Source organism: Convolutriloba macropyga, chromosome 2, assembly GCF_964194025.1.
Source record: "Convolutriloba macropyga chromosome 2, txConMacr16.3, whole genome shotgun sequence".
NCBI lineage: Eukaryota > Metazoa > Xenacoelomorpha > Acoela > Convolutidae > Convolutriloba > Convolutriloba macropyga.
In genome coordinates this window covers 14,043,353-14,066,729 of record NC_134469.1, presented here as the reverse complement: position 1 = coordinate 14,066,729, position 23,377 = coordinate 14,043,353, and the positions used below count along the sequence as shown (strand labels likewise).

At 32.1% G+C, this 23,377-nt stretch overlaps 1 protein-coding gene across 1 annotated transcript in view; it reads left to right on the top strand.

Moving 5' to 3' along the window:
- The window catches only part of LOC142334826 (carbohydrate sulfotransferase 1-like), a 64,133-nt gene that overhangs the window by 29,570 nt on the left and 11,186 nt on the right, over positions 1 to 23,377 (top strand). The window contains exon 2 of the mRNA XM_075383151.1: positions 19,202 to 19,451. Coding sequence (XP_075239266.1) covers positions 19,202 to 19,451 — 250 coding nt within the window. The remainder of the gene's footprint in view (positions 1 to 19,201; positions 19,452 to 23,377) is intronic.

The following is a 23,377-nucleotide window of genomic DNA, read 5'->3' as shown; positions in this document are numbered from 1 at the left end:
TTGATTTTCCAGCAAAGCCGATTACAAGAGAGTTTATAACAGGGCCTGAAAACCCCAATTAGTGAAGACCTAGATTGAGTGACGGAATCGGATTAAGGAGATCTGGGATCGGCTCGTTTTTTCAACTGATGTTTTTGCACTCATAAAGAAAAATTAATTTATATAGACTACATCCCCTGATTTAAATTGCGCGGCTTGTCAATCAAGAGCAATTTTCGCGACATTAGTTGGTTTATGTTTATAATTATATTTGCTGTGGTAAAATTTTGATTGTTTTGAAGTTTTGTTACCGTTTTCTCATTTTTCATAAATCAGTGTTCTCAAAATATTCTCCGTCAAGTTGTTACTGGATTAACCATAATTTGGTTGTTAATGGAATTACTTATTTGATATACTATAATTTGGTAATATTTCCATTAGGAAATTTGGGATTGATAGATGATAAAAAAACTTAAACAGGGGATCTTTAATGTTTTTTGAAAGTTTTGCGGATCTTTCTTATTCCCAAATTTAGAAATAAAGTTTGCAATCGCTTTTTTTTGTAATTTGAGAAAAGAGGCTTTGTTTGTTACAAAATAGCTTTCGAAAATTTTGATGGGATCCAGAGAAAAATTCTTTACTCTATATAGTTTCAAGCGCAATAAAAAATTCTTAGTTGCAGTTCTCTACTTGACAAAAAGATTCTCTTTTCGACTATACGCACTAAACTAGTAAAAGTAAGCAAAGAGTTGCATTGCACGAGGTTTGCAAACAAAACACACATTGGGTTTAGTTTAGAACTAGAAAATGAAAAAAAGGCTCCTGTTTGCAATCTTGTTTACACTTCTGTGTTTTGGTGAAAAATTTTGGCTGAACAAAAAATTCAGCGGCAACAATTCAAGTTCAATTGCTAAAAACTTTCATATTTCTTCCTCATTGAATGAAAAGTAAACATTGAAACCGAAGTACTCATTGGGGCTAAACAATTGGTCCAATTATGCAAACAATTATTTTTTCATGGTTTCAGAAACTAAGTTGTTGGTTGCCCTGGTGATTCAAGTTCCTTTATTCAAAAAAACTTTTTCCTTGCTCAGGAAACGTCATAGTTTAAGTAGTTCTGATTTCACTTCAAGCTAAAGACTTTGTGAGGTATGTGTATTGTTATTTGATAACTTAAACATGAAAAATGTTATGAACTTGTAGGGCTTTTCATTGCTTTCAAAAGTGGTTGTTTTTTTAAAATTTTAAATCTGAATTTGTCAACTGAACTTTTGACTATTTTGTATTTTTTTGTTTCTCTACCACTTTTTGTTTGATCATTTCATCTCTTTGTCCTTGAATGGGCAATTTTTCTGTTATCATGGTCTTTGATTGGATCTTTGATTGCTTAGCAGAAGGATAGGAACTTTATTCATAATTTTTTGTTTTCTTTCATTTTTTAAGTGTTTTTCAGAAAAAAATTCAAATGGGTCAGAAAGTGATTGTGATGAAATATTGCTCGTTTGCATAGATTGGTATCAATTGTGTACAAGAAGGTGCTTTTGAACGTAAATTTTGACTGTGAATTTTAATTCGAGGACTTAAAAAAGATATTTTTTTTTTTCAATTTTTATGCTTTTACGGACCCTAGGGTTAGCTTTAAGTTAAACTACCTTTTGTGTTTTTTGGTTTGGTCTGCTCTCTAATTTATTTTTTTTTAACGTATGAGTCTCCTTTTTAGAGTCCTACCAGTGCTGATTTTCGCTTTTGTCCCTCCTTCCATTTTTAATCCTCTTTGAAAATTGGTTTAAACTAAACGTTTTTGGCACTCCATCAAGGTCTTGATCAATTAAGGACTCATTTTTTTCCAAATTTTGTTCAGATTTTAATGCTCTGTTCACGGCAATATAAAAAAAACAATTATCAAAATCAGTAGTTTTTGAAGTTATCTTCATCGGTGGTTGTATTTTTTGTTAGTTGAAGTGCGCAACAATGATTGTTTAGCGTTGCCAAAACCACTAGCGGGTAGATTTGGGCAGTCTGAAAACCTGGATTTCCAATTCTGATATTAGTGGTCCTCAATTAGTGGAAAAATACGACCAAAATATTTTTCGAAAACAGATAAAATTTATAGACTGAGCAAATAGTCTCATTTCATTTTTATTTTTTAAAGGTTTGACGAAAAACCTTATTAGCAACTGTTAGTTCAATGATATAATGTTGGGACCTCATAGATAGAATTGCATGCATATGTTCAAAAGATAGCGCAACCAAGCTTAAACAAAAACGAAGTGATTGAACAGGAATAGAGTGGAAACATGAAGTGCCAAAATTGTTGCTCGATGTAGCACCAATTGATCAAATAGGCCTCAATTTGACGAAAGAAGAAAATAAATTATTAGGGACGACTTAGTTGCAGCTTTTTTGTCAAAACTTTTGAAAAAGATAAGATATGAGACCATTTGCTCAATCTGTCAATCTGTAATTTTCATCTCCTATCGGCAGTTTTTTCGAGTTGTCTTTTTTTGCCAACGGAGGAAAACAGCTATCAAAAATTAAAATCCACTTTTTCAGATTGTCAAAATCTACAAGCTAGTAGTTTTTAAAACTCTAAACACGTATTGTTGAACATGAGTTTTGCCATGCATGATCATATGTCAAAAATCCAAAGAACAAGCAACTTTTAATAACAGTATAGAAGGTATGTTTTCTGTTTTTGAGGTATGCAAATTTTTTTGAGTGTTCTGCCCTTTTCCTTTAGAATTATCTTTGACTTTTTCACGTACGTTCTCTTGTTATTTGAGTGATTTTAATTGCTCTCACTCAGAACTAAATTTTGTTTTTCCAGCAAAGCCGATTATAAGAGAGTTTATAACAGGGCCTGGATACGCAAATAGTAAATACCTAGATTGAGTGACGGAGTCGGATTAAGGAGGTCTGGGATCGGCTCGTTTTTCAACTGATGTTTTTGTACTCATAAAGAAAAATTATTTTATCTAGACTACATCCCCTGATTTAAATTGCGCGGCTGGTCAATCAAGAGCAATTTTCCCGACATTAGTTGGTTTATGTTTATAATTATATTTGCTGTGGTAAAATTTTGATTGTTTTGAAGTTTTGTTACCGTTTTCTCATTTTTCATGAATAAGTGTTCTCAAAATATTCTCCGTCAAGTTTTAACTGGATTTACCATAATTTGGCTGTTAATGGAATTACTTATTGGATTTACTATAATTTGGTAATATTTCCATTAGGAAAATTGGGATTGATAGGAGATGATAAAAAAAATTAAACAGGGGATCTTTAATATGTTTTTTTAAAGTTTTGTGAATCTTTCTTATTCCCAAATTTAGAAATAAAGTTTGCAATTGCTTTTTTTGTAGTTTGAGAAAAGAGGCTTTGTTTGTTACAAAATAGCTTTCGAAAATTTTGATGGGATCCAGAGAAAAATTCTTTACTCTATATAGTTTCAAGCGCACTAAAAAATTCTTAGTTGCAGTTCTCTTTTCGACTATACGCACTAAACTAGTAAAAGTTAGCAATCAGTTGCATTGCACGAGGTTTGCAAACAAAACACATATTGGGTTTAGTTTAGAACTAGAAAATGAAAAAAAGGCTCCTGTTTGCAATCTTGTTTACACTTCTGTGTTTTGGTGAAAAATTTTGGCTGAACAAAAAATTCAGCGGCAACAATTCAAGTTCAATTGCTAAAATTTTCATATTTCTTCCTCATTGAATGAAAAGTAAACATTGAAACCTAAGTACTCATTGGGGTTAAACAATTGGTCCAATTATGCAAACAATTATTTTTTCATGGTTTCAGAAACTAAGTTGTTGATTGCCCTGGTGATTCAAGTTCCTTTATTCAAAAAAACTTTTTCCTTGCTCAGGAAACGTCATAGTTTAGGTAGTTCTGATTTCACTTCAAGCTAAAGACTTTGTGAGTGTATTGTTATTTGATAACTTAAACATGAAAAATGTTATGAACTTGTATGGCTTTTCATTGCTTTCAAAAGTGGTTATTTTTTTAAAATTTTAAATCTGAATTTGTCAACTGAAATTTTAACTATTTTGTATTTTTTTTATTTCTCTACCACTTTTTGTTCGAGCATTTCATCTCTTTGTCCTCGAATGGCCAAATTTTCTGTTATCATGGTTTTTGATTGGATCTTTGATTGCTTAGCAGAAGGATAGGAACTTTATTCATAATTTTTTTTCTTTCATTTTTTAAGTGTTTTTCAGAAAAAAATTCAAATGGGTCAGAAAGTGATTGTGATGAAATATTGCTCGTTTGCATAGATTGGTATCAATTGTGTACAAGATGGTGCTTTTGAACGTAAATTTTGACTGTGAATTTTAATTCGAGGACTTAAAAAAGATATTTTTTTTCAATTTTTATGCTTTTACGGACCCTAGGGTTAGCTTTAAGTTAAACTACCTTTTGTGTTTTTTGGTTTGGTCTGCTCTCTAATTTATTTTTTTTTTAACGTATGAGTTTCCTTTTTAGAGTCCTACCAGTGCTGATTTTCGCTTTTGTCCCTCCTTCCATTTTTAATCCTCTTTGAAAATTGGTTTAAACTAAACGTTTTTCGCACTCCATCAAGGTCTTGATCAATTAAGGACTCATTTTTTTCCAAATTTTGTTCAGATTTTAATGCTCTGTTCACGGCAATATAAAAAAAACAATTATCAAAATCAGTAGTTTTTGAAGTTACCTTCATCGGTGGTTGTATTTTTTGTTAGTTGAAGTGCGCAACAATGATTGTTTAGCGTTGCCAAAACCACTAGCGGGTAGATTTGGGCAGTCTGAAAAACTGGATTTCCAATTCTGATACTAGTGGTCCTCAATTAGTGGGAAAATACGACCAAAATATTTTTCAAAAACAGATAAAATTTATAGACTGAGCAAATAGTCTCATTTCATTTTTATTTTTTAAAGGTTTGACGAAAAACCTTATTAGCAACTGTTAGTTCAATGATATAATGTTGGGACCTCATAGATAGAATTGCATGCATATGTTCAAAAGATAGCGCAACCAAGCTTAAACAAAAACGAAGTGATTGAACAGGAATAGAGTGGAAACATGAAGTGCCAAAATTGTTGCTCGATGTAGCACCAATTGATCAAATAGGCCTCAATTTGACGAAAGAAGAAAATAAATTATTAGGGACGACTTAGTTGCAGCTTTTTTGTCAAAACTTTTGAAAAAGATAAGATATGAGACCATTTGCTCAATCTGTCAATCTGTAATTTTCATCTCCTATCGGCAGTTTTTTCGAGTTGTCTTTTTTTGCCAACGGAGGAAAACAGCTATCAAAAATTAAAATCCACTTTTTCAGATTGTCAAAATCTACAAGCTAGTAGTTTTTAAAACTCTAAACACGTATTGTTGAACATGAGTTTTGCCATGCATGATCATATGTCAAAAATCCAAAGAACAAGCAACTTTTAATAACAGTATAGAAGGTATGTTTTCTGTTTTTGAGGTATGCAAATTTTTTTGAGTGTTCTGCCCTTTTCCTTTAGAATTATCTTTGACTTTTTCACGTACGTTCTCTTGTTATTTGAGTGATTTTAATTGCTCTCACTCAGAACTAAATTTTGTTTTTCCAGCAAAGCCGATTATAAGAGAGTTTATAACAGGGCCTGGATACGCAAATAGTAAATACCTAGATTGAGTGACGGAGTCGGATTAAGGAGGTCTGGGATCGGCTCGTTTTTCAACTGATGTTTTTGTACTCATAAAGAAAAATTATTTTATCTAGACTACATCCCCTGATTTAAATTGCGCGGCTGGTCAATCAAGAGCAATTTTCCCGACATTAGTTGGTTTATGTTTATAATTATATTTGCTGTGGTAAAATTTTGATTGTTTTGAAGTTTTGTTACCGTTTTCTCATTTTTCATGAATAAGTGTTCTCAAAATATTCTCCGTCAAGTTTTAACTGGATTTACCATAATTTGGCTGTTAATGGAATTACTTATTGGATTTACTATAATTTGGTAATATTTCCATTAGGAAAATTGGGATTGATAGGAGATGATAAAAAAAATTAAACAGGGGATCTTTAATATGTTTTTTTAAAGTTTTGTGAATCTTTCTTATTCCCAAATTTAGAAATAAAGTTTGCAATTGCTTTTTTTGTAGTTTGAGAAAAGAGGCTTTGTTTGTTACAAAATAGCTTTCGAAAATTTTGATGGGATCCAGAGAAAAATTCTTTACTCTATATAGTTTCAAGCGCACTAAAAAATTCTTAGTTGCAGTTCTCTTTTCGACTATACGCACTAAACTAGTAAAAGTTAGCAATCAGTTGCATTGCACGAGGTTTGCAAACAAAACACATATTGGGTTTAGTTTAGAACTAGAAAATGAAAAAAAGGCTCCTGTTTGCAATCTTGTTTACACTTCTGTGTTTTGGTGAAAAATTTTGGCTGAACAAAAAATTCAGCGGCAACAATTCAAGTTCAATTGCTAAAATTTTCATATTTCTTCCTCATTGAATGAAAAGTAAACATTGAAACCTAAGTACTCATTGGGGTTAAACAATTGGTCCAATTATGCAAACAATTATTTTTTCATGGTTTCAGAAACTAAGTTGTTGATTGCCCTGGTGATTCAAGTTCCTTTATTCAAAAAAACTTTTTCCTTGCTCAGGAAACGTCATAGTTTAGGTAGTTCTGATTTCACTTCAAGCTAAAGACTTTGTGAGTGTATTGTTATTTGATAACTTAAACATGAAAAATGTTATGAACTTGTATGGCTTTTCATTGCTTTCAAAAGTGGTTATTTTTTTAAAATTTTAAATCTGAATTTGTCAACTGAACTTTTAACTATTTTGTATTTTTTTTGTTTCTCTACCACTTTTTGTTCGAGCATTTCATCTCTTTGTCCTCGAATGGCCAAATTTTCTGTTATCATGGTTTTTGATTGGATCTTTGGTTGCTTAGCAGAAGGATAGGAACTTTATTCATAATTTTTTTTCTTTCATTTTTTAAGTGTTTTTCAGAAAAAAATTCAAATGGGTCAGAAAGTGATTGTGATGAAATATTGCTCGTTTGCATAGATTGGTATCAATTGTGTACAAGATGGTGCTTTTGAACGTAAATTTTGACTGTGAATTTTAATTCGAGGACTTAAAAAAGATATTTTTTTTCAATTTTTATGCTTTTACGGACCCTAGGGTTAGCTTTAAGTTAAACTACCTTTTGTGTTTTTTGGTTTGGTCTGCTCTCTAATTTATTTTTTTTTAACGTATGAGTTTCCTTTTTAGAGTCCTACCAGTGCTGATTTTCGCTTTTGTCCCTCCTTCCATTTTTAATCCTCTTTGAAAATTGGTTTAAACTAAACGTTTTTCGCACTCCATCAAGGTCTTGATCAATTAAGGACTCATTTTTTTCCAAATTTTGTTCAGATTTTAATGCTCTGTTCACGGCAATATAAAAAAAACAATTATCAAAATCAGTAGTTTTTGAAGTTACCTTCATCGGTGGTTGTATTTTTTGTTAGTTGAAGTGCGCAACAATGATTGTTTAGCGTTGCCAAAACCACTAGCGGGTAGATTTGGGCAGTCTGAAAAACTGGATTTCCAATTCTGATACTAGTGGTCCTCAATTAGTGGGAAAATACGACCAAAATATTTTTCAAAAACAGATAAAATTTATAGACTGAGCAAATAGTCTCATTTCATTTTTATTTTTTAAAGGTTTGACGAAAAACCTTATTAGCAACTGTTAGTTCAATGATATAATGTTGGGACCTCATAGATAGAATTGCATGCATATGTTCAAAAGATAGCGCAACCAAGCTTAAACAAAAACGAAGTGATTGAACAGGAATAGAGTGGAAACATGAAGTGCCAAAATTGTTGCTCGATGTAGCACCAATTGATCAAATAGGCCTCAATTTGACGAAAGAAGAGAATAAATTATTAGGGACGACTTAGTTGCAGCTTTTTTGTCAAAACTTTTGAAAAAGATAAGATATGAGACCATTTGCTCAATCTGTCAATCTGTAATTTTCATCTCCTATCGGCAGTTTTTTCGAGTTGTCTTTTTTTGCCAACGGAGGAAAACAGCTATCAAAAATTAAAATCCACTTTTTCAGATTGTCAAAATCTACAAGCTAGTAGTTTTTAAAACTCTAAACACGTATTGTTGAACATGAGTTTTGCCATGCATGATCATATGTCAAAAATCCAAAGAACAAGCAACTTTTAATAACAGTATAGAAGGTATGTTTTCTGTTTTTGAGGTATGCAAATTTTTTTGACTGTTCTGCCCTTTTCCTTTAGAATTATCTTTGACTTTTTCACGCACGTTCTCTTGTTATTTGAGTGATTTTAATTGCTCTCACTCAGAACTAAATTTTGATTTTCCAGCAAAGCCGATTATAAGAGAGTTTATAACAGGGCCTGGATACGCAAATAGTAAACACCTAGATTGAGTGACGGAGTCGGATTAAGGAGGTCTGGGATCGGCTCGTTTTTTCAATTGATGTTTTTGTACTCATAAAGAAAAATTATTTTATCTAGACTACATCCCCTGATTTAAATTGCGCGGCTGGTCAATCAAGAGCAATTTTCCCGACATTAGTTGGTTTATGTTTATAATTATATTTGCTGTGGTAAAATTTTGATTGTTTTGAAGTTTTGTTACCGTTTTCTCATTTTTCATAAATCAGTGTTCTCAAAATATTCTCCGTCAAGTTGTTACTGGATTAACCATAATTTGGTTGTTAATGGAATTACTTATTTGATATACTATAATTTGGTAATATTTCCATTAGGAAATTTGGGATTGATAGATGATAAAAAAACTTAAACAGGGGATCTTTAATGTTTTTTGAAAGTTTTGCGGATCTTTCTTATTCCCAAATTTAGAAATAAAGTTTGCAATCGCTTTTTTTTTGTAATTTGAGAAAAGAGGCTTTGTTTGTTACAAAATAGCTTTCGAAAATTTTGATGGGATCCAGAGAAAAATTCTTTACTCTATATAGTTTCAAGCGCAATAAAAAATTCTTAGTTGCAGTTCTCTACTTGACAAAAAGATTCTCTTTTCGACTATACGCACTAAACTAGTAAAAGTAAGCAAAGAGTTGCATTGCACGAGGTTTGCAAACAAAACACATATTGGGTTTAGTTTAGAACTAGAAAATGAAAAAAAGGCTCCTGTTTGCAATCTTGTTTACACTTCTGTGTTTTGGTGGAAACTTTTGACTGAACAAACTCAGCGGCAACAGTTCAGCTTCAGATGCTAAAAAACAATCAAATTTCTTCCTCTTTGAATAAAAGGTAAACAGTGAAAGAGACGTAATCATTGGGACTAAACAATTGCTCCAATTACGCAAACAATTACTTTTTCATAGTTTCGGAAACTAAGTTGTTGAATGCTCTGGTGATTCGGGTTCTTTTATAAAAAAATATTTTGTCATTGAAGGAACGTCATAGTTTAAGTAGTCCTGAGATCGCTTCAAGGTAAAAACTTTATGAAGTATGTGCATTGTTATTTGATAACTTAAACATGAAAAACACAAGGAATTTGAAACGTTTTTCATTGCTTTCATATTTGGTAGTTTTTCATATTTTTAAATCTGAAATGGTTAACTGAACTACATCATATCTGGTTGATGTGTTAATAGATAGATGTTATTAATGAATTTGTGCTTTTAGGGATTTATAGTTAACGAATTTTTGTCAAAACTTGGATGCTACTGACAGTTTTGTGTTTTTGCCTCTGTTTTTTGTCGCCAATTTTAAACGGAGTTTTTGTTGGTAAACACGTTAATTGTCTCCAGAAAAATGCTGATTTTTTTGTTAATCTTACCATAATCTGAGAAGAGTTAAGCCCTAGTTTTCCGTTTTTCACCACTTTTTGTTTGAGCATTTCACCTCTTTGTCTGTCTGGAACTTGCTCTGGAATATTTCTTAAACTGCTAAATTTTCTGTTATCAACTTTGTTTTTAGGATTTTTGATTGCTTAGCAGAAGCATAGGAACCTTATTCATAATTTTTGAGTTTTCTTCCATTTTTCTATGTGTTTTGGAGAAAAAAAATTCCTCTAATTTGCTGGCTCAAATTGGTCAGAAACTGATCGTGATGACATATTGCTCGTTTGAATAGATCGGCATCAATTGTGTACAAGAAGCTGCTGTTGAATGTGAATTTGAGGAGTAAAAAAATAAGCTATTTATAATTTTTCTTGCAATCTTGTTGCTTTCATTGACCCTAGGACTAGCTTCAAGTTTTACTCATTTTTGCGTTTTTGGTTTGGTGTGCTCTAATTTATTAATTTTTAACGCATGAGTTTCATTTTTAGAGTTCTTCTAGCGCTGATTGTCGTTTTTGTTCTGCCTTCCAATTTCAATCTTCTTTGAAAATTGGTTTACATTGAAAGTTTTTCGCAGTTCGTCAAAGTCTTGATCGATGAAGGACTCACTTTTTCAAAATTTTTTCAGATTTTGATGTTCTGTTGATGGCATTTTTTTTAAAAAAAAACAATTATCAAAATATGCAGTTTTTGAAAATACTTTCATCGGCGGTTGTATTTTTTTTAGTTTGGGTGTCCAACAAAGCTTGTTTAGAGTTTTCAAAACAACCAGTGGGTAGATTTGGGCAGTCTGAAAAACTGTATTGTGATTTTTGATATCTGTGTTCCTCCATTAGTGAGAACACACCACTAAACACCAAAACATTTTTCGAAAACAGATGAAAATTATAGACTGAGCAAATGGTCTCATTTCATTTTATTTTTGAACGTTTGACAAAAAACCCTATTAGCAACTGTTATTTCATTGTTATGATGTTGGCACTTTATAGATAGAATTGCATGCATATGCAAAAAAGATTGCGCAACCAAGCTTAAACAAAAATAAAGTGATTGAACAGGAACAGAGGAAAAGAAAAAAAAAGGTGCCAAAAATGTATTCTCGGGGTAGCACCAATTGATCAAATTGGCCTCAATTTGAGGAAAGAAGAGAATAAAAGCTTAGGGACGACTTAGCTGCAGCTTTTTGTCAAAAGTCTAAAAAAGATATGATATGAGACAATTTAGTCAATTTGTCAATCTGTATTTTTTATCTATTATCGACAATTTTTTCTGGTTGTCTTTTTCGCCAACCTTATCAAAATTAAAGTCCACTTTTTCAGATTGTCCAAATCTACACGCCAGTAGTTTTTGAAATTGTAAACAAGTATTGTTGGACAAGAGTTTCTTTTGCCATGTATGATGATATATCTAAAAATCCATAGAACAAACAATTTTTAATAACAGTATAAAAAGTATATTTTCTGTTTTTAAGGTACACAAATTTGTTTTGACTGTTTTGCGCTTTTCCTCTAAATTATCTTTGACTTCTAAAGTGACTGTTGCATGTACGTCTTCTCGATTTTTGAGTGACTTTAATTGGTCTCGCTCAGATATAAACTTTGATTTTCAAGCAAGGCCGATTGTAAGAGAGTTTTTAACAAGGCCCTAATACCTGAATGGTGAATACCTAGTTTGAGTGACGGAATTGGACTCAGGAGATCTGGGACCGTCTCGTACTTTCGACTGATAATTTTGCGCCCATGAAAAAAACTATTTTATCTAGACTCCTGATTCAATCTGCGCCGCTTGACAATCGAAAGCAATTTTCCCGACATTAGGTGGTATGTGTTTATAATTAATTTTCGCTGTGGTGAAAGTTCGATTGTTTTATAAAATTGTGTTCCGTTTTCTCATGTTTTATAAATTAATGTTCTCAAAATATTCTCTGGCCAGTTGTTCTTGGATTTACCATAATTTGGTTGTTAAAGGAGTTACCATATTGTATTCACCATACTTTGGTAATTTTTCAATGATGGAAATGTTGGATTGATATGAGGTGAAAGAAAATTTTAAACAGGGGATCATCAATTTGTTTTTATAGTTTTGCAGATGTTTTTATCTCAAAATTTAGAAATAACGTTTGCAATTGCATTTTTTGTCATTTGAGAGAAGAGGCTTTGTTTTTTATAAAACAGCTTTTGAAAATTTTGAAGGGATACAGAAAAATTTGGCAAAAACTCTTTACTCTAAATTGTTTCTGGCACCAAAAATGTTCATAGTTGCAGTTCATTACTTAAAAAAGTGATTCTCCTTTCGATTATACGCATTAAGTTAGTAAAAGTTTGCGAACAGTTGCATTGCAAAAGGTTTGCAAACAAAACACAAATTGCTTTTAGTTTAGTACTAGAAAATAAATAAGCTCTTGTTTGCAATCTTGTTCACACTTCTGTGTTTTGGGGGAAACTTTTGACTGAACAAACTCAGCGGCAACAGTTCAGCTTCAGATGCTAAAAAACAATCAAATTTCTTCCTCTTTGATAAAAGGTAAACAGTGAAAGAGACGTAATCATTGGGGCTAAACAATTGGTCCAAATATGCAAATAATTACTTTCTCCTAGTTTCAGAAACTAACTTGTTGAATGCTCTGGTGATTCAGGTTCTTTTATAAAAAAATTTTGTCGTTGCTCAAGGAACATTATAGTTTAAGTAGTTCTGAGATCGCTTCAAACTAAAAAAATTTATGAGGTATGTGTATTGTTATTTGATAACTTAAACACGAAAAATGAAAGGAATTTTGAATTTTTTTCAATGCTTTCAAATTTGGTTTTTTTTCATATTTCATATCGGAGTCAATTGAACTACTTCATATCTGGTTGATGTGTTATTAGGTAGATGTTATATAAAAAAATTGTGGTTTCAGAGATTTATAGTTAATTAATTTTTGTCAAAGTTGGGTGTTTTTGACAGTTTCGTATTTTTTTGCCTCTAATTTTTGAGTCGCAAATTTTCAACTCAGTTTTTTTGGCAAACAGCGTAATTATCTCCAGAAAAAATACTGATTTTTTTGTTAATCTTAACATAATTTCAGAATAGTTATGGCTCAGTTTTCCGGTTTTTACCTTTTTTGTTTGAGCATTTAATATTTTTGTCTTTGTTTGGAATGATTATTTGCTCTGGAATAATTCCTTGAACTGCCAAATTTTCTGTTATCCAAATTGTTTTTAGGATTCTTGGTTACTTAGCAGAAGGATAGGTCCTTATTCATATTTTTTTAGTTTTCTTCCATTTTTAAGTGTTTTTGAGAAAAATATTTCCTCTAATTTGCTGGCTCAAATTGGTCAGAAAGTGATTGTTATTAGACATATTGCTCATTTGTATGAATCGGTATCAATTGTGTCAAGAGGTTGCTGCTGAATGTCAATTATCATTGTGAATTTTAATTTGAGGAGTTAAAAACTGAGCTATTTATTATTTTTTTGCAAATTTGTTGCTTTCACTGACCCTAGCAATAGCTTTGAATTTAACCTTTTTTGTGTTTTTTGGTTTAATTTGCTCTCTAATTTAATAATTTTAATGCATGGGTTTCATTTTGTCCTGCCTTCCATTTTCAATCTTATTTGAAAATTGGTTTACACAAAACGTTTTTCGCAGTTTGTCATAGTTATGATCAATTAAGGACTCACTTTTTTAAAAATTTGTTCAAAATTTAATGTTCTGTTGACGACAATTTAAGAAAGCGAATTATCAAAACCAGCGGTTTTTGAATTCATCTTCATCGGCGGTTGTATTTTTTGATAGTTTAAGTTTCCAACAAAACTTGTTTAGAGTTTTCAAAACCACTATGGGGTATATTTGGGCAATATGAAAAACGAGGTTTAAATTTTTGATATCTGTGTACTTTCAGCGAGAAAACACAACCAAAAAAATTTTAAAAAACAGATGAAATTTATAGACTGAGCGAATGGTCTCATTTCATATTATTTTTAAACGTTTGACGAAAAACCCTATTAGAAACTGTTAGTTCATTGCTATAATGTTGGTACCTTATAGATAAATTTGCAAGCATTTGCACAAAAGATTGCGCAACCCAGCTTAAACAAAAAAAGGGATTGAACAGGAACAGAGGAAAAAAAATAAAGTGCCAAAATTTTTTGCTCGATGTAGCACCAATTGATCAAATTGGCCTCAATTTGAGTAAAGAAGAGAATACGGGAATTTTAGGGACGGCTTATTTGCAGCTTTTTGTCGAACGTTTAAAAATAATATAATATGAGACCATTTGCTCAACCTGTCAGTCTCTTTTCATCTCTTATCGACAAATTTTTGTGGTTGTCTTTTTACGCCAACGGAGGAAAACAGCTATTGAAATTAAATGCACTTTTTCAGATTGTCCTTATCTACATGCTAGTAATTTTGAGATCTCTAAACAAATAATTTTGGACACTTAAATTGCCAAAAAAAACAACCACCAATGAGGAAATTTTCAATAATTGTTTACTTTGATAACTGTCTTTTCCTTGATTTTCTTTTTCGCCAACCTTATCAAAATTAAAGTCCACTTTTTCAGATTGTCCAAATCTACACGCCAGTAGTTTTTGAAATTGTAAACAAGTATTGTTGGACAAGAGTTTCTTTTGCCATGCATGATGATATATCTAAAAATCCATAGAACAAACAATTTTTAATAACAGTATAAAAAGTATATTTTCTGTTTTTAAGGTACACAAATTTGTTTTGACTGTTTTGCGCTTTTCCTCTAAATTATCTTTGACTTCTAAAGTGACTGTTGCATGTACGTCTTCTCGATTTTTGAGTGACTTTAATTGGTCTCGCTCAGATATAAACTTCGATTTTCAAGCAAGGCCGATTGTAATAGAGTTTTTAACAAGGCCCTAATACCTGAATGGTAAATACCTAGTTTGAGTGACGGAATTGGACTCAGGAGATCTGGGTCCGTCTCGTACTTTCGACTGATAATTTTGCGCCCATGAAAAAAACTATTTTATCTAGACTCCAACCCCTGATTCAAACTGCGCCGCTTGACAATCGAAAGCAATTTTCGCGACATTAGGTGGTATGTGTTTATAATTAATATTCGCTGTGATAAAAGTTCTATTGTTTTATAAAATTGTGTTCCGTTTTCTCATGTTTTATAAATTAATGTTCTCAAAATATTCTCTGGCCAGTTGTTGTTGGATTTACCATAATTTGGTTGTTAAAGGAGTTACCATATTGTATTTACCATACTTTGGTAATTTTTCAATGATGGAAATGTTGGATTGATATGAGGTGAAAGAAAATTTTAAACAGGGGATCATCAATTTGTTTTTATAGTTTTGCAGATGTTTTTATCTCAAAATTTAGAAATAACGTTTGCAATTGCATTTTTTGTCATTTGAGAGAAGAGGCTTTGTTTTTTATAAAACAGCTTTTGAAAATTTTGAAGGGATACAGAAAAATTTGGCAAAAACTCTTTACTCTAAATTGTTTCTGGCACCAAAAATGTTCATAGTTGCAGTTCACTACTTAAAAAAGTGATTCTCCTTTCGATTATACGCATTAAGCTAGTAAAAGTTTGCGAACAGTTGCATTGCAAAAGGTTTGCAAACAAAACACAAATTGCTTTTAGTTTAGTACTAGAAAATAAATAAGCTCTTGTTTGCAATCTTGTTCACACTTCTGTGTTTTGGGGGAAACTTTTGACTGAACAAACTCAGCGGCAAAAGTTCAGCTTCAGATGCTAAAAAACAATCAAATTTCTTCCTCTTTGAATAAAAGGTAAACAGTGAAAGAGACGTAATCATTGGGGCTAAACAATTGGTCCAAATATGCAAATAATTACTTTTTCCTAGTTTCAGAAACTAACTTGTTGAATGCTCTGGTGATTCAGGTTCTTTTATAAAAAAATTTTGTCGTTGCTCACGGAACGTCATAGTTTAAGTAGTTCTGAGATCGCTTCAAACTAAAAAAATTTATGAGGTATGTGTATTGTTATTTGATAACTTAAACACGAAAAATGAAAGGAATTTTAAATTTTTTTCAATGCTTTCAAATTTGGTTTTTTTTTTCATATTTCATATCGGAGTCAATTGAACTACATCATATCTGGTTGATGTGTTATTAGGTAGATGTTATATAAAAAAATTGTGGTTTCAGAGATTTATAGTTAATTAATTTTTGTCAAAGTTGGGTGTTTTTTGACAGTTTTGTATTTTTTTGCCTCTAATTTTTGAGTCGCAAATTTTCAACTCAGTTATTTTTTGGCAAACAGCGTAATTATCTCCAGAAAAACTACTGATTTTTTTGTTAATCTTAACATAATTTCAGAATAGTTATGGCTCAGTTTTCCGGTTTTTACATTTTTTGCTTGAGCATTTAATATTTTTGTCTTTGTTTGGAGTGATTATTTGCTCTGGAATAATTGGTTGAACTGCCAAATTTTCTGTTATCCAAATTGTTTTTAGGATTCTTGGTTACTTAGCAGAAGGATAGGTCCTTATTCATATTTTTTTAGTTTTCTTCCATTTTTAAGTGTTTTTGAGAAAAATATTTCCTCTAATTTGCTGGCTCAAATTGGTCAGAAAGTGATTGTTATTAGACATATTGCTCATTTGTATGAATCGGTATCAATTGTGTCAAGAGGTTGCTGCTGAATGTCAATTATCATTGTGAATTTTAATTTGAGGAGTTAAAAACTGAGCTATTTATTATTTTTTTGCAAATTTGTTGCTTTCACTGACCCTAGCAATAGCTTTGAATTTAACCTTTTTTGTGTTTTTTGGTTTAATTTGCTCTCTAATTTAATAATTTTAATGCATGGGTTTCATTTTGTCCTGCCTTCCATTTTCAATCTTATTTGAAAATTGGTTTACACAAAACGTTTTTCGCAGTTTGTCATAGTTATGATCAATTAAGGACTCACTTTTTTAAAAATTTGTTCAAAATTTAATGTTCTGTTGACGACAATTTAAGAAAGCGAATTATCAAAACCAGCAGTTTTTGAATTCATCTTCATCGGCGGTTGTATTTTTTGATAGTTTAAGTTTCCAACAAAACTTGTTTAGAGTTTTCAAAACCACTATGGGGTATATTTGGGCAATATGAAAAACGAGGTTTAAATTTTTGATATCTGTGTTCCTTCAGCGAGAAAACACAACCAAAAAAATTTTAAAAAACAGATGAAATTTATAGACTGAGCGAATGGTCTCATTTCATATTATTTTTAAACGTTTGACGAAAAACCCTATTAGAAACTGTTAGTTCATTGCTATAATGTTGGTACCTTATAGATAAATTTGCAAGCATTTGCACAAAAGATTGCGCAACCCAGCTTAAACAAAAAAAGGGATTGAACAGGAACAGAGGAAAAAAAATAAAGTGCCAAAATTTTTTGCTCGATGTAGCACCAATTGATCAAATTGGCCTCAATTTGAGTAAAGAAGAGAATACGGGAATTTTAGGGACGGCTTATTTGCAGCTTTTTGTCGAACGTTTAAAAATAATATAATATGAGACCATTTGCTCAACCTGTCAGTCTCTTTTCATCTCTTATCGACAATTTTTTGTGGTTGTCTTTTTACGCCAACGGAGGAAAACAGCTATTGAAATTAAATGCACTTTTTCAGATTGTCCTTATCTACATGCTAGTAATTTTGAGATCTCTAAACAAATATTTTTGGACACTTAAATTGCCAAAAAAAACAACCACCAATGAGGAAATTTTCAATAATTGTTTACTTTGATAACTGTCTTTTCCTTGATTTTTCCATCAACAGTACATCAAAATCTTAATGTACAATCAAAATGTTGATTTTTCCATCAACAGTACATCAAAATCTTAATGTACATCAAAATCAAACAGTACATTGAAAAACTGAGTCCTTAACTGATCAAGAGTTCTACAAACTGCGAATAACGTTTAGTGTGAGCCACTTTTCAAAAAAACTTGAAAATTTGAAAATGGAATGCAGGACGAAAGAGAAAATAAACGCTGGCAAAACTCTAAAAATGAAACTCATGAATTAAAAATCAATGCATTAGAGTACAATCCAAATAAAAAACACACAGAGAGAGACTACTCCGAGGGTTAGTGAAACGAAAATTTTAGAAAGAAATTTGAATAGCTTTAAACGAATTAAAGAAATTGTTAACTCACTATAACGCTTTTAATTGGTTGATAAAAATAGAAATTGGAAAAAAAGATTACGCGGAGTAAAATTGTGTAGTTTCAGGTGCTACCACTACCGCACCACCAATCATGTGTCAACCACCCAAATTAACTTAGAAATTAATTTAGCAAAATTCGAAACATTTTTTATCTGGTACCCCGCTCTTAGAAAATTTTAGCAAAATACTGAATAAACTCCTTGGTAAAAGATATCTTTTTACGATATGAAAACCACAAGCACAACTCCTTAATACGGGAGATGCCACACTCTCCATTAAAATTTTCACAATCTTCAACAGCAGTTTCGTGTAAACAATTGATACCGATTCATACAAATGAGCAGTATGTCTTATCATAACCACATCACTTTGACCACATCTTTCTCATCACTCTGAGCCAACGAAATGGGGGAAATTCTTTTTCTCAAAAACACTTGAAAAAATGGAAGAAAATAAAATATTTACATAAAGTTCCTATCATTCCGCTAAGCAATCAAAAATCCTAAAAAACAGGCTTTGTAACAAAAGATTTGGCAGTTCAAAGAGTTATTCCAGAGCAAGGTCCAAACAAAAACAAAAAGATGAAATGCTCTTTAAAAAATGGTAAAAAACGGATTATTGTACAATTACAAGAGAAATCAGCTTTTTTTCTGGAGATAATTATCGTGTTTGCCAACAGAAGTTCCGCTCTACCTTTGAGAGACGAGAAACAGAGGCAAAATGTACGAAACTGTCAAAAAAATATCGAAGATTTTACAAAAATCTTGTAGTGCGAAAATCTTTAAAACCACTTTTGTATTAACAGCGTCTACCAAATAACACATCAATCAGATATGAAGTAGTTCAGTTCAGTTAACCCATTCAACTTGAAGAATATGAAAAATGGTCGAACTTAAAAAATCTTACAAGGTCATTACAGCTTTCGTGTTTAAGTTATCAAATAACAATACACACAATTCAAAAAATCTTTGAACAATACACATACTTCATCTCCAAGCAATCTGAAAAAGTTCGCAAAAGAGATGTCAAAAATTCTACTTCTCTGTAACTCGCAACAGTAAAATTGTAGAACTATAAGGAATTTTTAGTTGATACTGTATTTACCTGCTGTTTGAAGGAACCATATATTCACCATTTTATGGTTTAGTAATCTCATGTAACCTTACATATAAGAAAAATTTTCTTTATGTAATAATAACACGTGTTTGTTTGGCTGCGTACAGTTTTTAAAACTTTTTTTATGAGTTTTACCTCATAGTTGCTCATTTACAGTGGTGTTCCAAAAAGGGTGCTTGTTTTGGGGTATGCGCGAACTGGTTCAACTCTGTTGAGTGAAATCATCAACCTACACGAACGGGTTCTCTGTCTCTTTGAGCCCTTAAGAGTTGCAGAGTCCAATCGTATTGACTATATTAGTGCACTTAAGGATCTTAACGAGTGTCGCTTCAACTATTTATTTGAGACAATCGACGAAGATGGATTAGCAACACCAAAGAAAGGATTTTTTCTTCACGTAATCTCGGTGAGTGATCGAGATCCATTACATGGTGAATAGATGCATACTTTCAGGACTGTCACTTCTTTGTTGCGAGAACAGTATCAAGGAGGCTTGGTAATATGCACATAATATTCCAACCCTTGGAAATTTAAAGAAAAAAAATAAATGTATAACCTTTTCATTCCATAACCTTTTTTTATCAGTTATTTTAAAACACTTATATTTCTAACTGATGAAAAGGTGGACTCTTAAAATCCAAAAATCTGCAATATTTTTTTAATAATAAAGTTGCATAATTTTCCTCAAAAATCAAGAGGTTCGAATATTACTATTTCAAATTCATTTCAGTTTTCTCAACAGAAGATAAAACAGCACAAAAACAAATTATCAGCTTTGTCTGCCAATCATAAAAGAAAAAATGGAGTTAATTTTGCAAAAAGAAAGCAATGAGAGAGTTGTGGTATGCCACGAAAAACTCTTTAAAAGCCAGAAAGAATGATTTAGCAGATACCTGTAATGAAGTACTTACTAAATGAAGTCTCCACTAAATGAGGTCTCTACTAAGTAATGAGGTCTCTTTCTCCGCTAAGTAACGATGTCTCCACTAAATCCTGTTTTTGCCTTTTAAAGAGTTTTTCATGGCACACCACAACTCTCAAGTGCATTGCTTACTTATTGCTTCTCTTAACTGACTTTTTCCTTTTGTGATTGGCGGACAAAGCTGATTTTTGCTCCATATACTGATGAAGTACAAAAGTTTGCGGTCAAATCCTTTTGATTTTGCGTTATTGTTTTTGTTTTTGCGTTTTCAACAAAGCTCGACAAAACTACTTGTGTAATTGATTTCATGCAATTGCAAATTGTAATGAAAAAAGAAATCTGAGCGTCCAATAACAAACCGAATCCGTCATTTTTGTATAAATTAACAGAAATTTTCAAGCAAGTAACTTTGTCAGTGCAAGTAACTAAATAGGCAGACCGAAAATTACTTTATTAAAGATCTTCAAAAATTAAATTTACTTGCGCTTGATAAGATCAGAGAATTAAGATATGATAAGGACTGCTTCCTTACATTAATGATTATCTCAAAATCACCTCCATTTTTTTTAATAGCTAGCTTCAAAAATTGAGATTGAACAATTTTAAAACTTTATGAGCGTCTAAAATAAAGATGAATGTTATCTTAACGCTGAATCATTTGACTTTAATATTACACTCTTGGCAAAGTTTCGCTTATTTTCAACTTAAGTTTTTAATTGCTCTCAAACGAAGTTTGTAGCAATTATATAAGTCCTGTGGTCTTTCTTTTTTTGCAATTTTTTGCTTGACCAATTGTTCGTCTGACCCATTTGACATTTTGCCTTCAAAAACGAGATAATCGGGTAGCAAGCCGAGGGTATTAATTTCTCTTAGACCTCAATTTCGCTGTTAAAGGAGATCAACAATAAAGTTAGGCTCGATCACTAATTTTGAAAGTTTATCAAAAGAGAAGTCATTATTTCATACTTTTTCAAGCGTCCCACTTATTTGAGTATAAATGGTATAAAATGAGCAAAAAACTGAGCAAACTTCTTGGAAAATTTTCTTGGAAGCCTTAAGGCATGTTTCATGGAAAATTTTATTGTCAGCCAATTTTTTTCTCATGAGACAAAGCCCACACTTTTCAAAGATAATTAAAGGGGATAAATCAAAACAGGAAACAGTCACAAAATATAACAACTTTGGCAAAGAGGACTTTTTTAAGGTCTATAATTTAGTCAATATAAAGAAATATTTTTTATAAGTTGCTCATTTTTCTCAAAACTACAATGACAATGAAACAACAGAGCCAGCTGACGATCTCTTCAATTCATGCGCTCCTACAATAATATCAGGGAATTCAGAAAAAAGATATTTGGGTTGAACGATTATTCAATTATTGTATTGATTCGCAGCACGAGAGTTGCAATGTTACTATAAATTTTTATTGAATTCTCTCTTTGAGTTTTGAACAGCAAAATTGGGGTCTAAATAAGTCAGAGTATAGTTCTGGGAAGCCTTCGGCAATTTGATCTCAGCCTCTGGCGCAAGCACCCTCGGCTTTGAGCTCTAATGGCCCTAGGCTTCCCAGAACTATACTGTAACATATACTTAGAGCCTTTAAGCTCGCTATTGGATTTCAACTTTAATGATGATTTCAGCTCCAATCAATCTCTTTTGTAAAGAAAGAATGGACTGTGCAGACTTTTTCCCCACGGTGTTGGCGAGTTAGACAATGGTTGTTCCCAAAACAATTCTATCTTTAAGGACAATTTTTACTTTTCTGATTGCGCCTAGTTTTTTTACTGGCACACATAGAAGATATTCAAGTTTTATAACGAATTCACTTTTCACTGAGTAAAGAGGCCTGGATGGGCAGAAATCTAGTCTTCGAAAAATAATCGGTTTTAAAGAAGGACAATTCAATTTGATCATTACACTGTCAAAGACAGAGACTAAAAAAGTCTCAACAATTTAAGTCAGCACTCGGTCATACATAAATATGACCTTAGTTATAGAATACTTATAAGTAGAGTATTGGAGCCTGTATCCATAATGATTCTATAGTGCCAATGAATATTCGTAATAACCCACAACAAATTTACACCTGACTGCAACTGATTTTGATTTAATTATTGGGCACTGCATTATTTCATTGCGTTATGATGAAAGTTCTCGATTAGCAACTTTGGAAAATAGAACAATTTTTCTGCGTTCAAATTTTCTTGTGTTCTCACCATGATTCAAACTTGGAAAGTTTAACAACATTTATGAAAATGCTGAGTCGTCACGAGGTTTTCAATTGCTCTCAAACGAAGTTTTTAGTGATTATAATAGTCCTGTGGTCGTTTGTTATGCAATTTTTCGCTTGATCAATTTTTTGTGTGACCCATTTGATTTTTTGTGTGACCCTCGTGGGGTATTAAGTAGCCGAGCAGCTCTCTAAGAGCCTTACGACTTTCTAGTCTTTATTTATGCGATTGGCTGAGACAGTTTGAGGAGAAAATTTTAAGGTGTGAATGGCTGTTCTTAGTCATAAAATTTTGACCCCTTCTGCCATCCCCCCTCAATCTCATTCAACCCCCCCCCCCTACCCACCCACCCAACACAGACCCATCCACACTCCTCCATCCCGGCGATTTGGACCTCTCTCTCTCTCTCTCTCTCTCTCTCTCTCTCTCTCTCGTCCAGCGCATCCACAACTCTACCCCCCCCATCGCCTGCCACCCCTCCCCTCTCCCCATGCTATCATCCCTGAGCACCAGCTGACTACTACCAAAGCCAACCTCTCGCAAATCGTTTGAGAGCGATTAGTCCTACGTTAGTCGGTATTTTTTTTTGCCTGGAAACAAAAACGAAGAAACAAAATTTGCCTAGCGATGAGCGGATTCAAATCTTGCGAAAGTCTTGCAAGATGATTCAGAACTTGCAAGGTTGCTGCAAGAATCTAACAAGATATTAACCAAGGCAGAAAAGTAAATCAGGGTACAGACGTTTTAGAAAACATCTTTGAAGCAAGTTTTTGTTAATTGAACAAATTACAAAACAGAGTTCAATGAGAAAAAATTAGACCGGATTTAGAATTTTGCAAGAATTTTGCAAGTTTTTGAAACCTGGAAAATTTATTTGTGCATATTTGGTAGCTGAAATTAACTGAAAACCAAAGGAAAAGACTATTACCTGAATTTTTGATCAGCAGAACTGAACCTAACTGACCTTTTTTTGTATACACACATTTTCAGTGTGAAATCTTGCAAGTTTCCTGGAAGATTTTGAATTCAAATACAACTTTCCGACAAGTAACTAGAGACATCTCGAGCCATTCAAATCCTTCTTTTTTAAGTTCAATTTACCTAATAAACCACGAAAACAAACACTTTCAATCTTTTTCTTATTTTTAATCAAACGAATTATTTATAGAGAAACCAACA